The sequence below is a fragment of the Siniperca chuatsi genome, linkage group LG19, assembly GCF_020085105.1.
Source record: "Siniperca chuatsi isolate FFG_IHB_CAS linkage group LG19, ASM2008510v1, whole genome shotgun sequence".
Classification (NCBI taxonomy): Eukaryota; Metazoa; Chordata; class Actinopteri; order Centrarchiformes; family Sinipercidae; genus Siniperca; species Siniperca chuatsi.
Window position 1 is genome coordinate 18,950,586 of NC_058060.1, and position 16,207 is coordinate 18,966,792.

Here is a 16,207-nt window from a genome sequence, read left to right on the forward strand (position 1 = left end):
ATATGCGCGCCACGGGGGGGGGGTTTAATCTGAATTTTCTACCGGAAGTGAAATTGTTTTTATTTTGGCGATTTGACACCGGTTGAGCAAGTGATTCAGAGAGAGTTTGAGGTGAGCACCAGGCACCGGTGAGTAAATAAACCAGAATATGTGTGTGATTGTAAGCCTCACAGGGATTTCGCTTTATGAAAACGCGTTTTTTGGTTTGAACTATCGTTATTTCGAAGGTCACGAACTGGTCTTGACTGTTGACTTATTTTCCTGTGAAGAGAGGCGGCATTGACAGCCAGTAACTGCCACACATGCATTGCAAGTGTCCGCTACAGTTGGTGGATGACTTCGCTTTGTCCCTCGGATTGTTAAGCAGGTAATAAAGGGGGGAAAAGTCCTGTAAATGTACTCGGATTTACAGTTTTGTTGTGTTTTAAGCGTCTTCACAGACTGGTGGGAGGTAATCGATAATGTTAGAGGAGTTCCTCATCCTAGCCAGCTAGCGGTCACTCCTGAAAATGTGATGGTCGTGTTGAGGAGGTGGTCCTCATCAAAACCCTCTGTTGTCTTTAAATAACTGAACAAAGCAGTGTGGAGACAGATTTACTCATTCATTCACTGCTCACTGGTACAACAGCACCAGGTCTTGTTTCTCAGGTCATAAGGTGACATAATTATAAAGATCTGTCATTAGCAGGTTTGAGATTAATACGAAGTGAATGGATAGGGACAATCTGAATGTAACTAACAACTATTTTCATTAACGATCAGTTTTCTTTATGATGATAAAGGATCCATTTCAAGTTCCCAGGGGTCAAGGGGTCAACTTCAGATTGCTTGTTTTATTCGACCAACAGTCCAAACCCTTAAAGATATTCCTTTTACAGTGACATCAATCAGAGAAAAATAGCAAATTCTCACATTTGAGAACCCGAAAATCAATAAAGTCGATCCTGCTATCGACAGCAGCGGGTGCCTGTGACGTAACGTTATGTCTCGAGAGAGTCACGTCATTTAAATCAAATCACTGCTGCACAAACATACATCCATTGTTTAAGAAAGTTTGTGAATTAAATTGAACTGCCTGCCAACTAAACGAATAATTGAATTGCCTCGCGCCCTCGTTCGCTTCATTTCGAGCTCGAGGCTGCTGTTGGGCGACAATCATCCTCCTCCACCCAAGGTTTGCATGGTACCCCATCTTCCTCCAATTAGTCCCGTTACTTGACAATAATAATCCAATTAATAATAATCCAAAAATATGCGATCTCTTAAAGTGACAGTACAGACATTAACCAACACTTTAGTGTGAAATACTTACTAAAACATAAACAAAACTGTTATATTAATATTTAGTACATTATACCAAATTAAAAATGTGTCACTTGCCTAGTAATGAAAAATATGTTTAACATTTGCCAACTTCATTCATTTAGATGCTGGTCAGCTCAAGCTCACCCCATCTTTATTGTTGGAAAAATTTTCCAGTTCTGTTAAGAATTTATTGTCGGCTCGACTTTCAACCAAATTAATAGAAACTTATCGATATTGGTTGGGGTGGGCGGTCTGGTCAGAAAATAATATCACGATCTGTTTAATCACGATCCACGATCTAAATTGCAATCTTTTTTCTCACTTTTGAAATGCCCTGTAGACTATAGAAATAACCCATGAATTTCTTCATTTGCACCATTAAAACACAATATTGCATTAAAGACACACAGGTTTCAAAATGGCGATTAATTAATTTGAAGTTGTAAACAGAAGCCAAAAGATAACAATCATAACACTTTTCAAATACTCACAACTCAATTGCACTGTTTACAATACGTCACCCAAGGAAGTGCCACGTAAAGTAATTCGTCCAATCAGCATAGCTATCTAACTGGCTACATCACATTATTGGTTTGTTCACATCTGATAGTCAATGAGCTTATGTGAAGTTTGGAAACAGAAGTAAGAGGACATTAAATACCGCGATCTCTACGATTCGCCTGAAAAGTAGATTGCAGACGCCTTAGATCACGATCTCGATAAGATTGCCCACCCCTGGACAGTGGTATCGATAAAGACTGGGATCGTTAAGCAGTCTCGAAAATGGTATCAGTATCAATAAAAATTAACGATCCCTATCCCTATTTGAAAAGCAGGAATGGTAGGCATTTTTGCTTAATAAATTACTTGAACAATTAGTGAATTATCAAAATTGTTTTCATTTAATTTTGCCAATTAACTAATTGATGAATCGACTAATTGTTTCATCACTAGATGAAATCTATTTCAGTATAATCCAGGGATTCTCAACAAGAAACCCCAAGTTTCATCCCTTTGACCCCCATTTGAGGTTTTTGTTCTCTGCTTCTCTTGTACCATAGCTTTGGAGATAAAGTGGAGCATGACACACTAATGAGGGTAGCATAATATAACATTTTATGCTATAAAATATCCACATAATGACAAATGGCTTTAACAAGTTACAAAAGCCAGAAGAAGTTGATATTAAAGTGGCAAAAAGTTGAAGTATTCAATTTCTAATGATATGAAACAGCAATACAGGCAACTCATCTCCTTTATGAAACTGTAACCAGAAAATATTTGGCATTTGTTTTGGGGGGGCAGGGGTCGAGGTTCGGCAAACATCTGCCCTAATAGAGTCGTTCCCAGACCGGGGGTCTGACCCCTCACATGACATGGGGGGGTGAAAAAAAAGTTGATTTAAGCTTTTTCACAGCAGACATTTTGACTTGTTGGTGAAACTAATAACTTTAATTGCTGCATTGAAATGATAACTGGAACTGTGCCATTGTTGATGTTATTAGAAGGTTTTTTTTACTGCTGTGACAAGTCAAAAACGTCTGCTTTGAAAAAGGTCGACAGTATGAATCTGACTCTGGGAAGAAAAGGAAAACTGGTGATGCCCATAAAGGAAACATGTCAGTCAAATCCAAAATATGAAGAATAGATAGATACTAATAGATAGATAATAGATACTTAAGTTTATTGTGTAAAAACTAATGAGAAACTTCAGCTTGACTCCTTTTGTTACTAGTTACCAAATGCAATCACTTTATGCATAGGGGGACGATTTTATTTATTTTTCAACCTCCAAAGGGGGATGTCACAGAATAAGTTTATGAACTACGCCCTAATCTATCATCAAAATTGGATTCTTTAATCCATATCAGTTGATTAATCATTGGATCACTTCAGCACTAGTTGTAACTTATAATGAATTAAATCCCTTTTGCCATGGACCCATTTGAAACCCTGTCCAGGACCCCTCCAGGTTCCTGCACCCCAGTTTGGGAAACATGGTCCCAGGATTGTTTATCTATCACATGGCTAAAGGACATGCCCTCTGGCAGGATGGAGGAAGGATGTGTCTCATCTGCTGACTCACCAATATCATCTCCATGTGCACTGCAGGTTATCTGAGGAGATATTTTACTTTGATGTAAAGCTGAGACACAGGATTAAAAGTGATTATCTTTTCCTAGAGATTATTGAATCTAAGCAAATCAAACCACCGTTTTGACGACGTTTTTGCCTTACAAAATCTGAGCACTTCACGGACTCATACAATAGCGGAATCTGAAATGTTTATCTTGGTGAATCTGACCTTGTTCGATCTGCGCTCTCAAATTCCAGAGCTGTTCATTTTGTCGCATAATCCTGCGCGGTGCTTGAACACATCAGATAGATTCATCTTATCTCTGTGATCACAGTCTCCGCTTTTATTTGTTTTCCTTCGCCTCAGTGGAAAATGTCAAACAGACTTATTGTAAACTGATTTATGACAACAGTAGTGTGTTTTGCTGGAGAAAAAAAATGCACAAACAGTTGAGCAGAGTGTCCCCACATTCCTGTCGTGAATTGCTTGGTCATGCAGAAGACAAGGAAGGAAAAGAGGTAGATTTTTTTTTTTTTTTTTATCATGGCCTCTCGGCTCTTCGCGTTTATTTTACCTTCCCCTTTGCAGATAAACACACCCAGCATTTTGTCCATAAACACATCAAGCCTAAACTGTCTTAACATAAACTAAACACTGTTATTTTAGGACTGTTTACTATTAGAAATTATGGAGTCACATCATTATCTACAGTTCAGTTTGCTTGCTTGGCTGTTGCTCTGCTCTAGCCTATTAAGTTGCATTCAATTACCATTAAGCGCTTTGGCAGTACACCTTGGAACGTGCATAGATTGGGCTGCTGTCCTCTCACATTAAACCCCATTAAGCTGTCTGGAGTTTGTAGTCTCTTTGGAGCATCTAATTATACACTCAACTACATAAGAAATGGTCAGGCATCCTTTCCACTCTCCCCACCTCCTCCTTCGCTGTTGTCATCCTTTCCCATGAGGGTATATATTTAAATTCTCATGCCTTTTCTCAGTCTTCACCAGCAGAGATTTTAAGGTTGTGCTGTCTGCCACACAAACATAATCATATTAAGCTGTTTCCCAGGAAATGGATACATGGCTAATTTGTATGTGACTGTAGTATGAGATTGTAGGCCTTTGTTTGGGTTCTGGGAGCTGGGGGGATATTTTATTCCCGCCCCAGTCTGAGTCTAATGAGGGTAAATACAGTTATTACAAAGTGCACCAGGTCAAAGCTCCACGATTACCGTGTTTCTGTGAGAACAAGGCTTTAGCTTTTGTGCAACTGGTGCAACCTGAGCAGCTCTGGATGCAGTTTTGACAAGAAAGTGCCACACCCTAACACTACTGGAGCTGGATAGGACCAGTCACTGGTGACTGTTAAGTCCAGTGGAGATTAAAAACAAGTCAGTAAATCTTCTGTTTTGTTCATTTTGCAGCACTGTTGTGTAAAGCACATACAGCAGGCTTTGGCCAACTATTTAGTATTCCCTTTTTATTTTCTCTTGGAAAGATGTTTAATTCCTTCGGGCGAAATACCATGGAGTTGTAATTCCTCTGTAGATTATTATTTATCGGAATTTACCGGAATAGAAGCAGTACAACAATACAGTCTCAGTGCTAATTCAGTGTTTTTATTACAATCTGATATGGGATTTTTGAGGCTGATACCGCAATTGATATTAAAGATTTTAAAGCTGCACAAATCCGTATTTTTATATTATCAATGGATCAAATGACTACTTATAATTTGAAGGGGGTCGCTCCTTTCTCTCAACAGTTTCAGTTTTAGCAGCTAAAGAGCCAGATATTCTCCTCAGGAGTTAAAAGAAGAGTGAATGTTGGACTTACATTCACCAGTTGGCCAGAAACACAACTTCAAATCAATGTTGCTCTGTGTCTGCTGGAACTGTAAAACAACATCGATTATTTTTTGGGCTTTTTGCCTTTATTTGATAGGAACAGCTGAAGAGTGACAGGAAATGTGGGAGCGAGAGAGAGAGAGAGGGGATGACATGCACCAAAGGGCCACGGGCTGGATTCAAACTCAGGCCACTGCGGTAAGGACGCAGCCTTGTACATGGGGGGCATGATCTACCAGGTGAGCTAATGGGGCGCCCCCTCCAAACAAGTTTTAAGAACATAAAATGTGCAGAGTGAGAATTCATCTATACTCGCTCTTGATGCTGTCCAGGTTAGCGGAGGCCAGCGCCTGAGCCTCGCACTCGTCAGTATGCACTCGTCTTTGGCCAGCTTGCTGCGCTGGCCCCAAGTGGCCAAAAATCAGTTAATGCAGGTTTTAAAAAAAGATATATCAAAAATTAGTTTTTCTCATGTTTATGTCCCCTAAAATGTCAGACCTTGACTTTACTGACTTGTATCTGTGCAATGTTTGTCACTAGAGAGGTGTTTTCACATTACTCTACTGAAGGGGGAGATGTCTGTACACTTGCCTAAAATCTGAGATTCAAACGTACTCCAGGCAAGCTAGATTTGGGACGTCACAAATTCGAAAGCCAATCTCAATTGGTGCGAGAGTTTGCAGTAAGCATAGTGAAAGTTTTGACAACAGACATGGTAGTGTGTGCAGTGTTTGGATGTAAACCAGACCCTGGAGCTTCCTTCAACTGTCTACTAACATTACGTAATAACAATGTGAATACACTGTAACATCTAGCAGATATTATTGTATGTTTCACACCAGTAACGCTGTGTCAGCCACTGCCAGTTGCAAGCTAACAAGCTAACCAACAACTTAAACAAATAAAAGATGCTAACTACGCTTGCCATTCTGATACGTCTGCTAGTCGGCGATTTTGGTGCACAATAGATTCCTCATCTGGATCTGACTGAGGCTCAAACATGTACGGCTGAATCTCTCCAATGTTTCCTCTAACTCTCGCCATCTTGATCCGCACCGCTCTCTCACCATGGATGTATAATAAGAACGTGTCTCACACCCACATCCATAATCTCACCGGCACCGGTCAACCTGACACGCAGCGGTGGTGGGCGGGGCATTCATATACCCAGAATTTCTCAGTGAGCGAAAAAGAGTGGATGTGCTCCCAGTCCCTTTTCAGAGTTATTTTTACTTTTTATGTGGGATAACCATGTTAAACAAAATATTAATCATATCAGAGTATTTTTACATACTTTAAAAAGTGTCTGGAGGGGAACTTTAAGGTATAAAAAGGCTTGAGTGGTGATTTTTTCTTTTCTGGAATAGAGTACAATTCGCAGACATTATGTAAGCTGCCTGGATTTAGTTGCCTCTTCAATCCCTCTTCACCCCAAAGACAGGTGCTGTCTTAACTGTAAGCACAGCCTCTGCTGGCTGAAGCCTCTGACGGGACAAAGAGCGAGATAAAGATGGGCATACATCGACTGAGTGCAGCTGTTAGCTGTGTGAGACTGGAAGTGTTCCAGTGACTGTGTGCACATAACTTAGCACAGTCATGCCGAAGTGCTGGACCCTGCCAAACCCTGAGTGAAGTTAGTGTGGCCACTGGGCTGTGAAGAGCAGAGCAGGGAGGCAGAGACATCTGCATGTTGAAAGAGGTGGTGGATGGGTGACTTCTAAACTGCTGAGCTATTTCAGGCTAAAGCAGTCAGAGGCAACAGAGGCACAGCTATCAACATATGCCACCGCCAAATCCCCATAGAGATCCACAAACAGGGCAGCTATCAGTTGTATACAGCTACATCGGGGGTCAGGCTTTGCGTTGCCAAGCTGCACAGGAGACTTGACGTGAGTTTCTGTCAATGCAAGTTTTGGAAGTTTGAAAATAAGCCGTTCTCTTTAAAGTAAACAGTTTGTCCTAGGTTGCACTACTTGAGTGTGTTTTTTCTTTATGTCTAAGAATATGGCCTAGCATATTTGTTTTAGACTTGAAGGGAGAGAAGAATAACAGGAAGCTTGGAGGAAAAAAACTGAAGGCGGGGTGTTTTTCTGTAAAAAATCTTGTTAAATGTTTATTTTTATCTTTTTATTTATTCCATCAGAGAAAATGTGTTTCGAAATGTACACAAGATGGTTTAGATGTAGTACAGATTGCTTTATTTTACCACGTTTAGCCAAAAACATTCAAGCAAAAACCTTAAAACTGGCTCGAAAAATTAATTTCAATCAATCTCACAAAGCAGCAAGAATGAGGACAGTGATTCAATTCTGTGCAGGTTAAGTGTTGTGAAATAAGCATGTCGTGTGTTGGTCATGGTTAAGAAAAAGTCACACCTCTTCATGTAGTTGACCACAGTGAATAATGCTATTATCAGCACACTGTTGAGATTGAGGAAAGCCCCAGACTTTGAAGTGGACTTCAATTTTAGCTGCTTGTGGCTTTGACTGTTTCTTTTCCCCGCAAGACATGCATGTGACTCCACAGTGAGCACACATCCCTGGGGACAAACAATTATATCTCACACATACACACACACTCACACACATTCAGGCTCCTCCTGAGATTGGGTATTTCTTTAGCCCTAAGGCTCATATAAGCTGATGTGGAATGCAGCACTTGTATTTGGCGAACGGGTAAGCAACTTGTTTAGATCACAGGACTGTTCTTTGTTCGCTGCAAAACACAATTAATCTGGCAGCTTTTATGACTTTAGGTGGGATTAATTGTGTAATAGTGTTGATTCCTCCATGACATGACAAGTTTTGTTTTTCCTTTGCCAAATACACTAAGAACCCGTAGCATGCCAGGGTGTATTTTAAGGAAAATTTACCTTAAAACTGATATATTTTCCCAGCACAAGCAGATTTTCCAGGTGAACTCCAACAAAAATGATTAAACCTGATGGACATATTGGAGACGCAGTGTAGAAATTTCAGCATCCACCATTATATCAAGAGTCATTACCAGTTAATTAAAGACGTATTAAGCAACATGTCATATGCACACATATTCACAAATGAATAAACATCCTGTGCAAATTTATAAACATGCCCAAAAACATGCAGTTGATGTGTACTAGTTTGATTTCAAACTTGAACCGAAAACGTTTTGAGATATATGCAACGCCAGTAATGGGTGGTGTTGCTTATTTCAGAATATCGATTGCTTATCATCATATTACAGATGCTCGCAAAGTTGCAATGTCCTGTATGGGAAGCCAAATTGCCCAATGTTCTAAAAAAAAGCTGGTACATAATGACTCACTCCCTGTCTGCATTATTTGGAATGAGAGATGTCATTCATTTGCTTGTGTGTTGTGGTAAACCAGGCTTTTGTGGCACTCCCTTTCATGTCACCCTTGATATTTTAATGTCGAAAGCCTTTTCTTTACCAGCTAGTCACCTATTGTCTGTGTGTCGCAACATGAATTTATGTCACTCCTGCAGATTGAGAAAGAGATTGTAATAGACCTTTTCAGTGGATACAGTATTTTCACATGGGGAACACTGAACGTAATCCTCATGTGATTAACGGACTATACAATGTTTTAGCATGTTTTGGCCCATTATTGCTGTCAACTAATTTCCAAAGTACCTTTTTTATGAGATTTGAATGTGTTTTTAGCTGTGCTTGCGGCGTGGCTCTATGGATGGTCAACTACTTTTGTCCAGAATGAAATATATAACTATCAGATGGATTGCCATGAAATTTCGTACAGACATTCATGGTTCCCAGACGATGTATCCTAATGACTTTGGTGATCACCTGAAACTCTAGCGCCACCATGAAGTTCACATTTATGGTTTTGAATGAAATGTTGGGTGGATTGCCATGAAATTTTGAGTACACACCTTTAGGATGAATTGTAACAGTTTTGTTGATCCCTTAACTTTCCATCTAGCACCACCATCAGGTCAAATTTATAATTTGTCCAATACTTTGGTTTATGACCAAATACCTGCAAAACTAATGACATTCCCATTAGCCTCAGCTGTACTTTGTGTATAGTGCTAATTAGCCAATGTTAGCATGCTAACATGCTAAACTAAGATGGTGAACATGGTAAACAGTACCTGCTAAACATCAGCATGTTAGCAGTGTCCTTGTGAGCATACTGACATTAGCATTTAGCTCAATGCATTTTTTCCGCAGGACTTAAGTCAGTCTGAATGTGGCCTAGTTAAATGCACAGTGCTAAGGTAAACATGCTGATGTTTAGCAGGTATAATGTTTATACTATGTTCACCATCTTAGTTTAACATCTTAGCATGCTAATACAGCATCACACAACCTCCTAGCATGTAGACCTTTAGTCTGAGTTAGTAAATGGGCTAAATCAATGGTTCCCAACCTTGGGTTCGGGAACCCCACAAGCGGTTGCTCGATAACTGGTCGCAAGATGATTCGCAGAGGGGGGAAGCAGAAAAAAACATATTTCTGCTACACAAGCCTCTAATTCTTGCCTTTTTTGTGAATTACTGTATAATTGTACTTCTTCAGGACTGTCAAAATTATTCAAATAAAGTGAGAAAAATCACACTTTTGGATCTGGTCACAACCAGTAGACTTTTGCAACCAGTGGTAAGGAGTTGCAAGTAGACATTGCTTTGTTTTCAGACATCACAAGCCAAACAGGTTGGGAACCACTGGTCTAAAACATGCAAAACCACTATTATGGTTTGTTAAAGATAGATATTGATCTCTGGGGTTGAAATCCACCTTCAGCTTGTGGTCATTTTGTGTGTGTGTGTGTGTGTGTGTGTGTGTGTGTGTGTGTGTGTGTGTGTGTGTGTGACACAGATAGATTTGTGTGTCTGAGCAGCAGCCTCTGACTCAGTGTTGAATGGGTCCTGGAGTCACATGGCTACTTGTCAGCAGGCTGGAGGAGGAAACATAATCCTGAGGAGGAAGGCTGCTGCTATCAGTTTGTGCATGTTGGTCAGAGAGAGCACTTGGCTCGACGAGAGGCTTGGCCACACATGATCGGCCGAGGCTCACACTCCACATCTCTAACTCTCGTTCCTTTTTTCTCCCTTTATCTCTTTTCTGCCTCTGTTTGTTTTTGTCCTGCACTCTGACCAACCCTGGGTGTCTCTTCACGGCAGAGTTCAGAATTGCACTACAATGTCTGCGGTGGCTTCTCTGCTGTAAGCACACAAAGGTATGGTACGATCATGGATCTCTTTTTGTATTTCTTGGCCAGTTGTCATGTTTTCAAGTTGTCTTATTTGTCAGAATGTCACTTTTCTTTTTTTTCTGTTTAATTCATTGTCTATTTAATTCATTGTTTATATGGGTTAGTCCTCAATTAGGTGACCACAGCCGTTGTCTGTCAGGTCAAGTCTAATCAAACTTGACAGGATTCCTTCTGTTACTGTCACACTTTCTTAATATCCACTTGACTTGAGGAGAGAGTAGAGCTGACTCAGGCTTGGGCCACGATGATCTGCAACCATAGCACGAACAACTATAAACAAATCCTACTTAGTTCCACAGGTTACACAGCAGAAAAAAGGCCTCAGACAAGCTTCTTTCAGCCCACTTGAGTTTTAGTAGCACAGAAATTCTTTTCCACTGTTATAAATCCTAAATTAGAGCCTTTAAAGGAAGTGATGAAATGCTGTGGTCGAATCAGAATCGACCAATCATAGCTACAAAAAACTAATTTCTCAAGTGTTTGTCTTTCTTAAACCACTCTCTGTTCAACCCATTTCTGTTTATCACACCCATGTTTTTCAACATTAGATCTTGCATGTGTCTTAAACAGGCGATAATAGTGTTGATTCTGTATACTTATGTTACAGCATGTTATTGTGTTAGATAAAACACTAAGGCCACGACTTCTCTTCACGTCACTTGGAGCAATCGCAATCAGTGTTTCAGGGGAAAAAATGGGTTGTTTCTTTAAACATGCATCCCCTGTTAAACAGACACTGTCTTGTTTTTTGTAAACCCAGTTCTCTAATGAAACCTCACACCACTCCTTTCCTCCCTGTCATTGTCCTGCTTTTATAAGTACAGGCCTGTGTGTTGGTTGAGGTTTGGACATTGTGATCAAGCTTCTATTTCTGAACAGGCATTTTTATTGGCAGTTTGTGTATTTTATTGAACTGTTCTTTAATTATGCCCTTTTTGATGGAGATTGTAGATGAGCACGCAGTCTGCGGTCGACACTCACGTGCCAAGCTGCGGATTGAAGCTGGGCCCGGCCGGGTTGCCCTGGCAGATCACTGGGTTAAGACGCATTTGGGCTTGTGTCGTGAGTTCAAGTCTGGCTCATAATATCTGTCGTCTGACTGTCTCACTCCTTTCTCTTAATGTCATTATGAGGAGGCAGAGAAAAGAATTTTGACCTTTTGTCTGTCTTCAACCCCAAAGCTCACATGAGATTTCAGTGAAAGATGGTGACAAACAAAACTGGCATTTTTTAAAATACAGATCCTGGCTTAGAGTGAAAAACTCTTTGACAGTTGCTTCTCATACATTTTTGAGATGGTCGGTTGGCATTTTGTGCCGACTCATCTCTTTAGTCTCCTAATATAGAAGTCTCCTCCGAATATTTGTGTCCCAGATCTCTGTAACTTATCATTGTTCCTTTCTTTAAAAAAAGCCCCACAGTGCATCTAAAAAAATACCTGAGAATGCCAGGCTAACATCTGACTTTTGTCCCTCACTTTTTATTCTCCTTTTCCCTAAAAGATATCTAATGTGCCTTGTATTCCTAATAAAAGGAGGAAAATGCTCTTTTCAGGAGAATTCAACATTTTAGAGGTAAGCAGGGCATATTTATAAATACTGGAAATGTACAACATACTAAAGAGACTTTGTCAGGTATGTTTGGACTCTGTGGGAGAGACGAGTCACCACCAAGTGCACACCACAGATCCTAATAAGGACATAAAAATACCAAACTCATGGTCTTGACTTATCACCTTCCTCTAAAGGTGTGACGCAAATGTCAAGATTTTGGTGATATTCAGATCATTTCAGACTAGATTGGTTTAGCTTGCCCTGATACAATTGGCCTGTAGATAACAGCAAAGGAAATGTAAGTTGAGTTTATTCAGCTGATATTTTTCATACCTAATAACTAAAATGTTGTTATATGCTAGATACATTTAGTTAAGTTAAACAGATGTAGGTGATGTAGGTGACAGTTTCCTCAGTCAAAGGTAGCATCTTCACACACATGATCCTGATTGTATACTCTGCCCTTAGTGTCTTCTCTCTCTGTAGGAGGGACAGATGAAGATGACAGCGCCAGTTTGTTAAGCTGTGACAATTTGAGTTAACCTATAATGTCACAGGGTAGACATTAAGACATTTTGTATTAACCCAGATTAGCTTTGTAATATAGGTCCGGTCCAAGCATACACATGGATAACGCTTTCTAAGGTCTGACATTATGGACACTAGAAAGAATCCCTGAGTGCTCCGTTTCTATTTTCTATAAGTTTACAGCTCCTCCTCTGTAGCAGTTGCCTTCTTCCTGTTTTCATACAAACTTCCTCCCTGAAGGATAGTTTTCCCAAAGCTTTTCGTGCACACATTTGAGGCTGTGACTAAGTCTTGCATGGAAAAGTTTTGAATCGCAAAAAATTCCACACTCATCATCTTCTTTTAGGAACTGTTTGCGAGGTACTGGGCTTCTGGATGACTCTGGGAAGACATGATGAACTTCTTCCAGGAGAAACACAGAGCATCTTGTCCTCACTTCCTCTTGCACTTTCAGCATTCATGTCCTTTTGGTCATTTCAGTTATTACATAAGGGACAACCAGTTCCTTTTTATTCTGTCCTCTGACTGATTGTACTTGATTGCAGACAGAAAACATTTAGATCATTGAGGACCATGCTTTTTTCAAATCTGCTTGCTTACGAAGACAATTGCAGTTAGTATTATTGTTTTCTTCTTCTGATCATTATTGTTATCGGTATTATTACAGACATGCCCTGAGGTAGATAAGCTGGTTCCCATGCCTTTTGCTCGGATCCCAGGGTTCTGTAATTTTATCCCTGTGTAGTCAGCCCTGCCTCTTCCACAGTGGTGGGGTCTAGGTTTACTGAGAAAGTAATCTTCAAACATACCCAGGCTCACTCCAATAGACTCCTTTATCGCCATTGCTGCACGGATTGCAATGCCTCAAACTAGTTAAAGTTGTTATTCCGTTATAGGACGGCAGCTAGTATGTAATTACCATTTAGTGCAGTGATTGCCATGGCAGAGCAAACGAGGAGCATTGCCAAAACGTTGTGTGGTCTGCTCGGTGTCTCACTTTTAGATCTCTTTGGCAGGTGATGTCTTTGTTTAATCCACATTTAAATAATAAAAAAAAAAGTTAACGCTGTCCAGCTCCTAAATACTTCTGCATTGCATTTAATCTCTTGTCTTTGATTGTGCTTTAATGAAACATCAACAACTGTACCTCTTAGAAATCCCTCGCTGTCAACAAGGTCACTGATATGATTGTGCTCAGGCATCAGGAGGCTTATCGTTTCTTTGATAGCTGCTGTCAGAGAGCCAGACTAGCTTTGGCAGAACATGATTTCTAACTGTGACAATGGAAAGTGAACAAAAAGAGGGCCTTCCTCTGCTTTTACACAATTTCAGTTAAGATTTCTGGAAAGTCTAAGCTGATGAGGACTGGGTGGTTAGTATATTTAACAACTGTAAGTCAAAGGGTTTTGTTGTTTCCTTAAATTATTTTAAACATATCATGCTTAGGAATACATCCTCAGTGTCATTTGGACTAATGGACCAGTTTATATTATTCTTTTATTGCAGCCTAACAATAAAGCTTAATTATATCAAGAACTAAGGCTGCAAGTAACAATTTTCTTGATTGATCCATTTTTTCGTTCAGTCTATAAAATAGAAAAAAAATAAAATAGTAAAAAATGCTTGTCACATTTCCTAAAGCCCAAGGTGACATCTTCAGTTGTCTTGTTTGGATGACTAACAGTCTGAAACCCAAAATATTCATTTTACAATCATAGAGAACAAAGAAAACCAGCATATATTCACATTTGAGAGGCCAGAACAACTGAATCTTCCATCGTTTCAAATATAAAATATTAGAAACGATGGAAATAGTTGCTGATTAATTTTCTGTTGAATTACCACTCGATTAATTGATGAATTGTTTCAGCTTTAGCAAGATCTATATTTCTACGTAAATGACATTTCTCCCAGACAGCAAATTACTTCTGTATTTTATTGTCCTCTTGTAGTACATCTTCTTAACATTTTTGTACTGTCTCTGCAAAGCCCCACTGGTTGTTTGTGGATTCCTGTGGTATGTCGTACAACGGAGACTCCAGAGTGACAGATGTGGAGGTTAGCTGAGGCACGTGCCGCTACTTATCAAAGGATCCCCTGCACAGTAGCACTGTGTTATCTGCCTCTTATCTGACTCTAATGGTTAATGACCTTGAATGGCAGTGAGAAAGTGCTGCGTGGCTTAAAATCAAGAATCATAGAAATGAAACGAGACGGAGTGTCATTGTTTGTAAAAGCATGTTGATATGGTCGTCTACTAATTCTGCCATTGTTGCCATTATACCTCAAGTATAATTCATCTGTTTCCACTTCGTCATAAAAACGACATTCACTTTAGGCCATTTGTGTTTCTAAAGTGGGTCTGGGGCCTCAAAGGTACTTGAGTAGCTTCCAGGAAATCCTAAAACTGTTGATTACTCTTTAGTTAGACCACATGTCACAGTACAGACAGTGTTAGGGCAGTGAAGCATGTTGCTTTGTATTTTGTTGTCTTTGCTTGCACTTTAGCACACTGGATTTGAAATGCAAAAAAGTCAGCATTTTATGAGGTCAAAGTTCAGACTGTTGGCTTTATTTTTAGGGTATTTACATCCACATCACATAAACTGTGTAGGGATCATAACCCTTTTTAGCCATGCGGCAAGGCACGGCACCAGGGATAGCAATGGTTTTTGGTTGGTCCACCACTTTGGATCCAGACTGAAATATCTCAAAAACTATCAAATGGATTGCATTAAATTTTGTACAGAAATTCGTGTTTCCTAGAGGGTGAATTGTAATAATTTTGGTGATCCCCTGACTTTTCCTATAGCGCCAGCATTACGTTAAAAAAGAGGATTTGTCCAATAGGCTACTTTGGTTGACAAATTACCTGCAAAATGTATGACAGTTTATATTATATATTATATTATATATTATTATATCAGCCTCAGCTGTACTTCTTGTTTAGTGCTAATCAGCAGATGTTAGCATGCTAACCAGCTAAACTAATATGGTGAACTTGGTAAACATTATACCTGCTAAGCATCAGCATGTTAGCACTGTCATTGTGCTCACTTAGGCATTTAGCTCAAAGCACTGCTGTGTCTAAGTAAAGCCTCACAGAGCCGCTAGCATGGCTGAAAACTCTGTCTGTGCAACATAACATAATGTTCAATTGTAAATAGGTCAGATGACTGACTTGAACAGTCAATAACTAAAACTGAAGGACAATATATTAAAAGGGTTTCACGCCCTTAATTGCTCATCCATTATGGATGAGATCAACTTTATATTCATTGTTTCATTTCAGATCTAATGTGCTGAAGTAAAGCCAAAACAATAAAAAAACACACCACTGTCATTATACTTTCTGACTGCACTTCATATTCAAGGATTACTTGCTCACAGCTACAGTATTTGTGTGCCTTGTTTGCCTCGTTATAAATCTCCAGCTTCGTGTCGACTAACCCCCGGATCTGTATCTGCCTCCAGGTTATGCTGCCCAAAAGCTGTCTGAGTCCCAGTGAGAAAGAGAAAGGCTAAAGCCGCACCGATCCAAACCAGCTTTCCAGAGCCTCTCCAGCAGCAACTCTACTGTGGAGCCATGAGCAACCCCAGCGCTCCCAACCAGATTACAGATGCCGTGGCATCGGTTATTCACAGTGTAAGTTCAC

At 39.9% G+C, this 16,207-nt stretch overlaps 1 protein-coding gene across 8 annotated transcripts in view; it reads left to right on the forward strand.

Moving 5' to 3' along the window:
* The first annotated feature begins 47 nt into the window (after positions 1 to 47).
* The window catches only part of slc4a2b (solute carrier family 4 member 2b), a 45,966-nt gene continuing 29,806 nt past the window's right edge, over positions 48 to 16,207 (forward strand). The window contains exons 1-3 of one of the 8 annotated variants that reach the window (XM_044175869.1): positions 48 to 128; positions 10,379 to 10,434; positions 16,026 to 16,197. In XM_044175869.1, the coding sequence (XP_044031804.1) occupies positions 16,138 to 16,197 (60 nt within the window). In that variant the 5' untranslated portion in view covers positions 48 to 128; positions 10,379 to 10,434; positions 16,026 to 16,137. Of the gene's footprint in view, positions 129 to 185; positions 368 to 5,364; positions 5,430 to 7,102; positions 7,121 to 10,189; positions 10,435 to 16,025; positions 16,198 to 16,207 lie in introns of those variants that run through there. The other 7 variants (XM_044175873.1, XM_044175870.1, XM_044175871.1 and 4 more) reach the window with 7 other exon arrangements.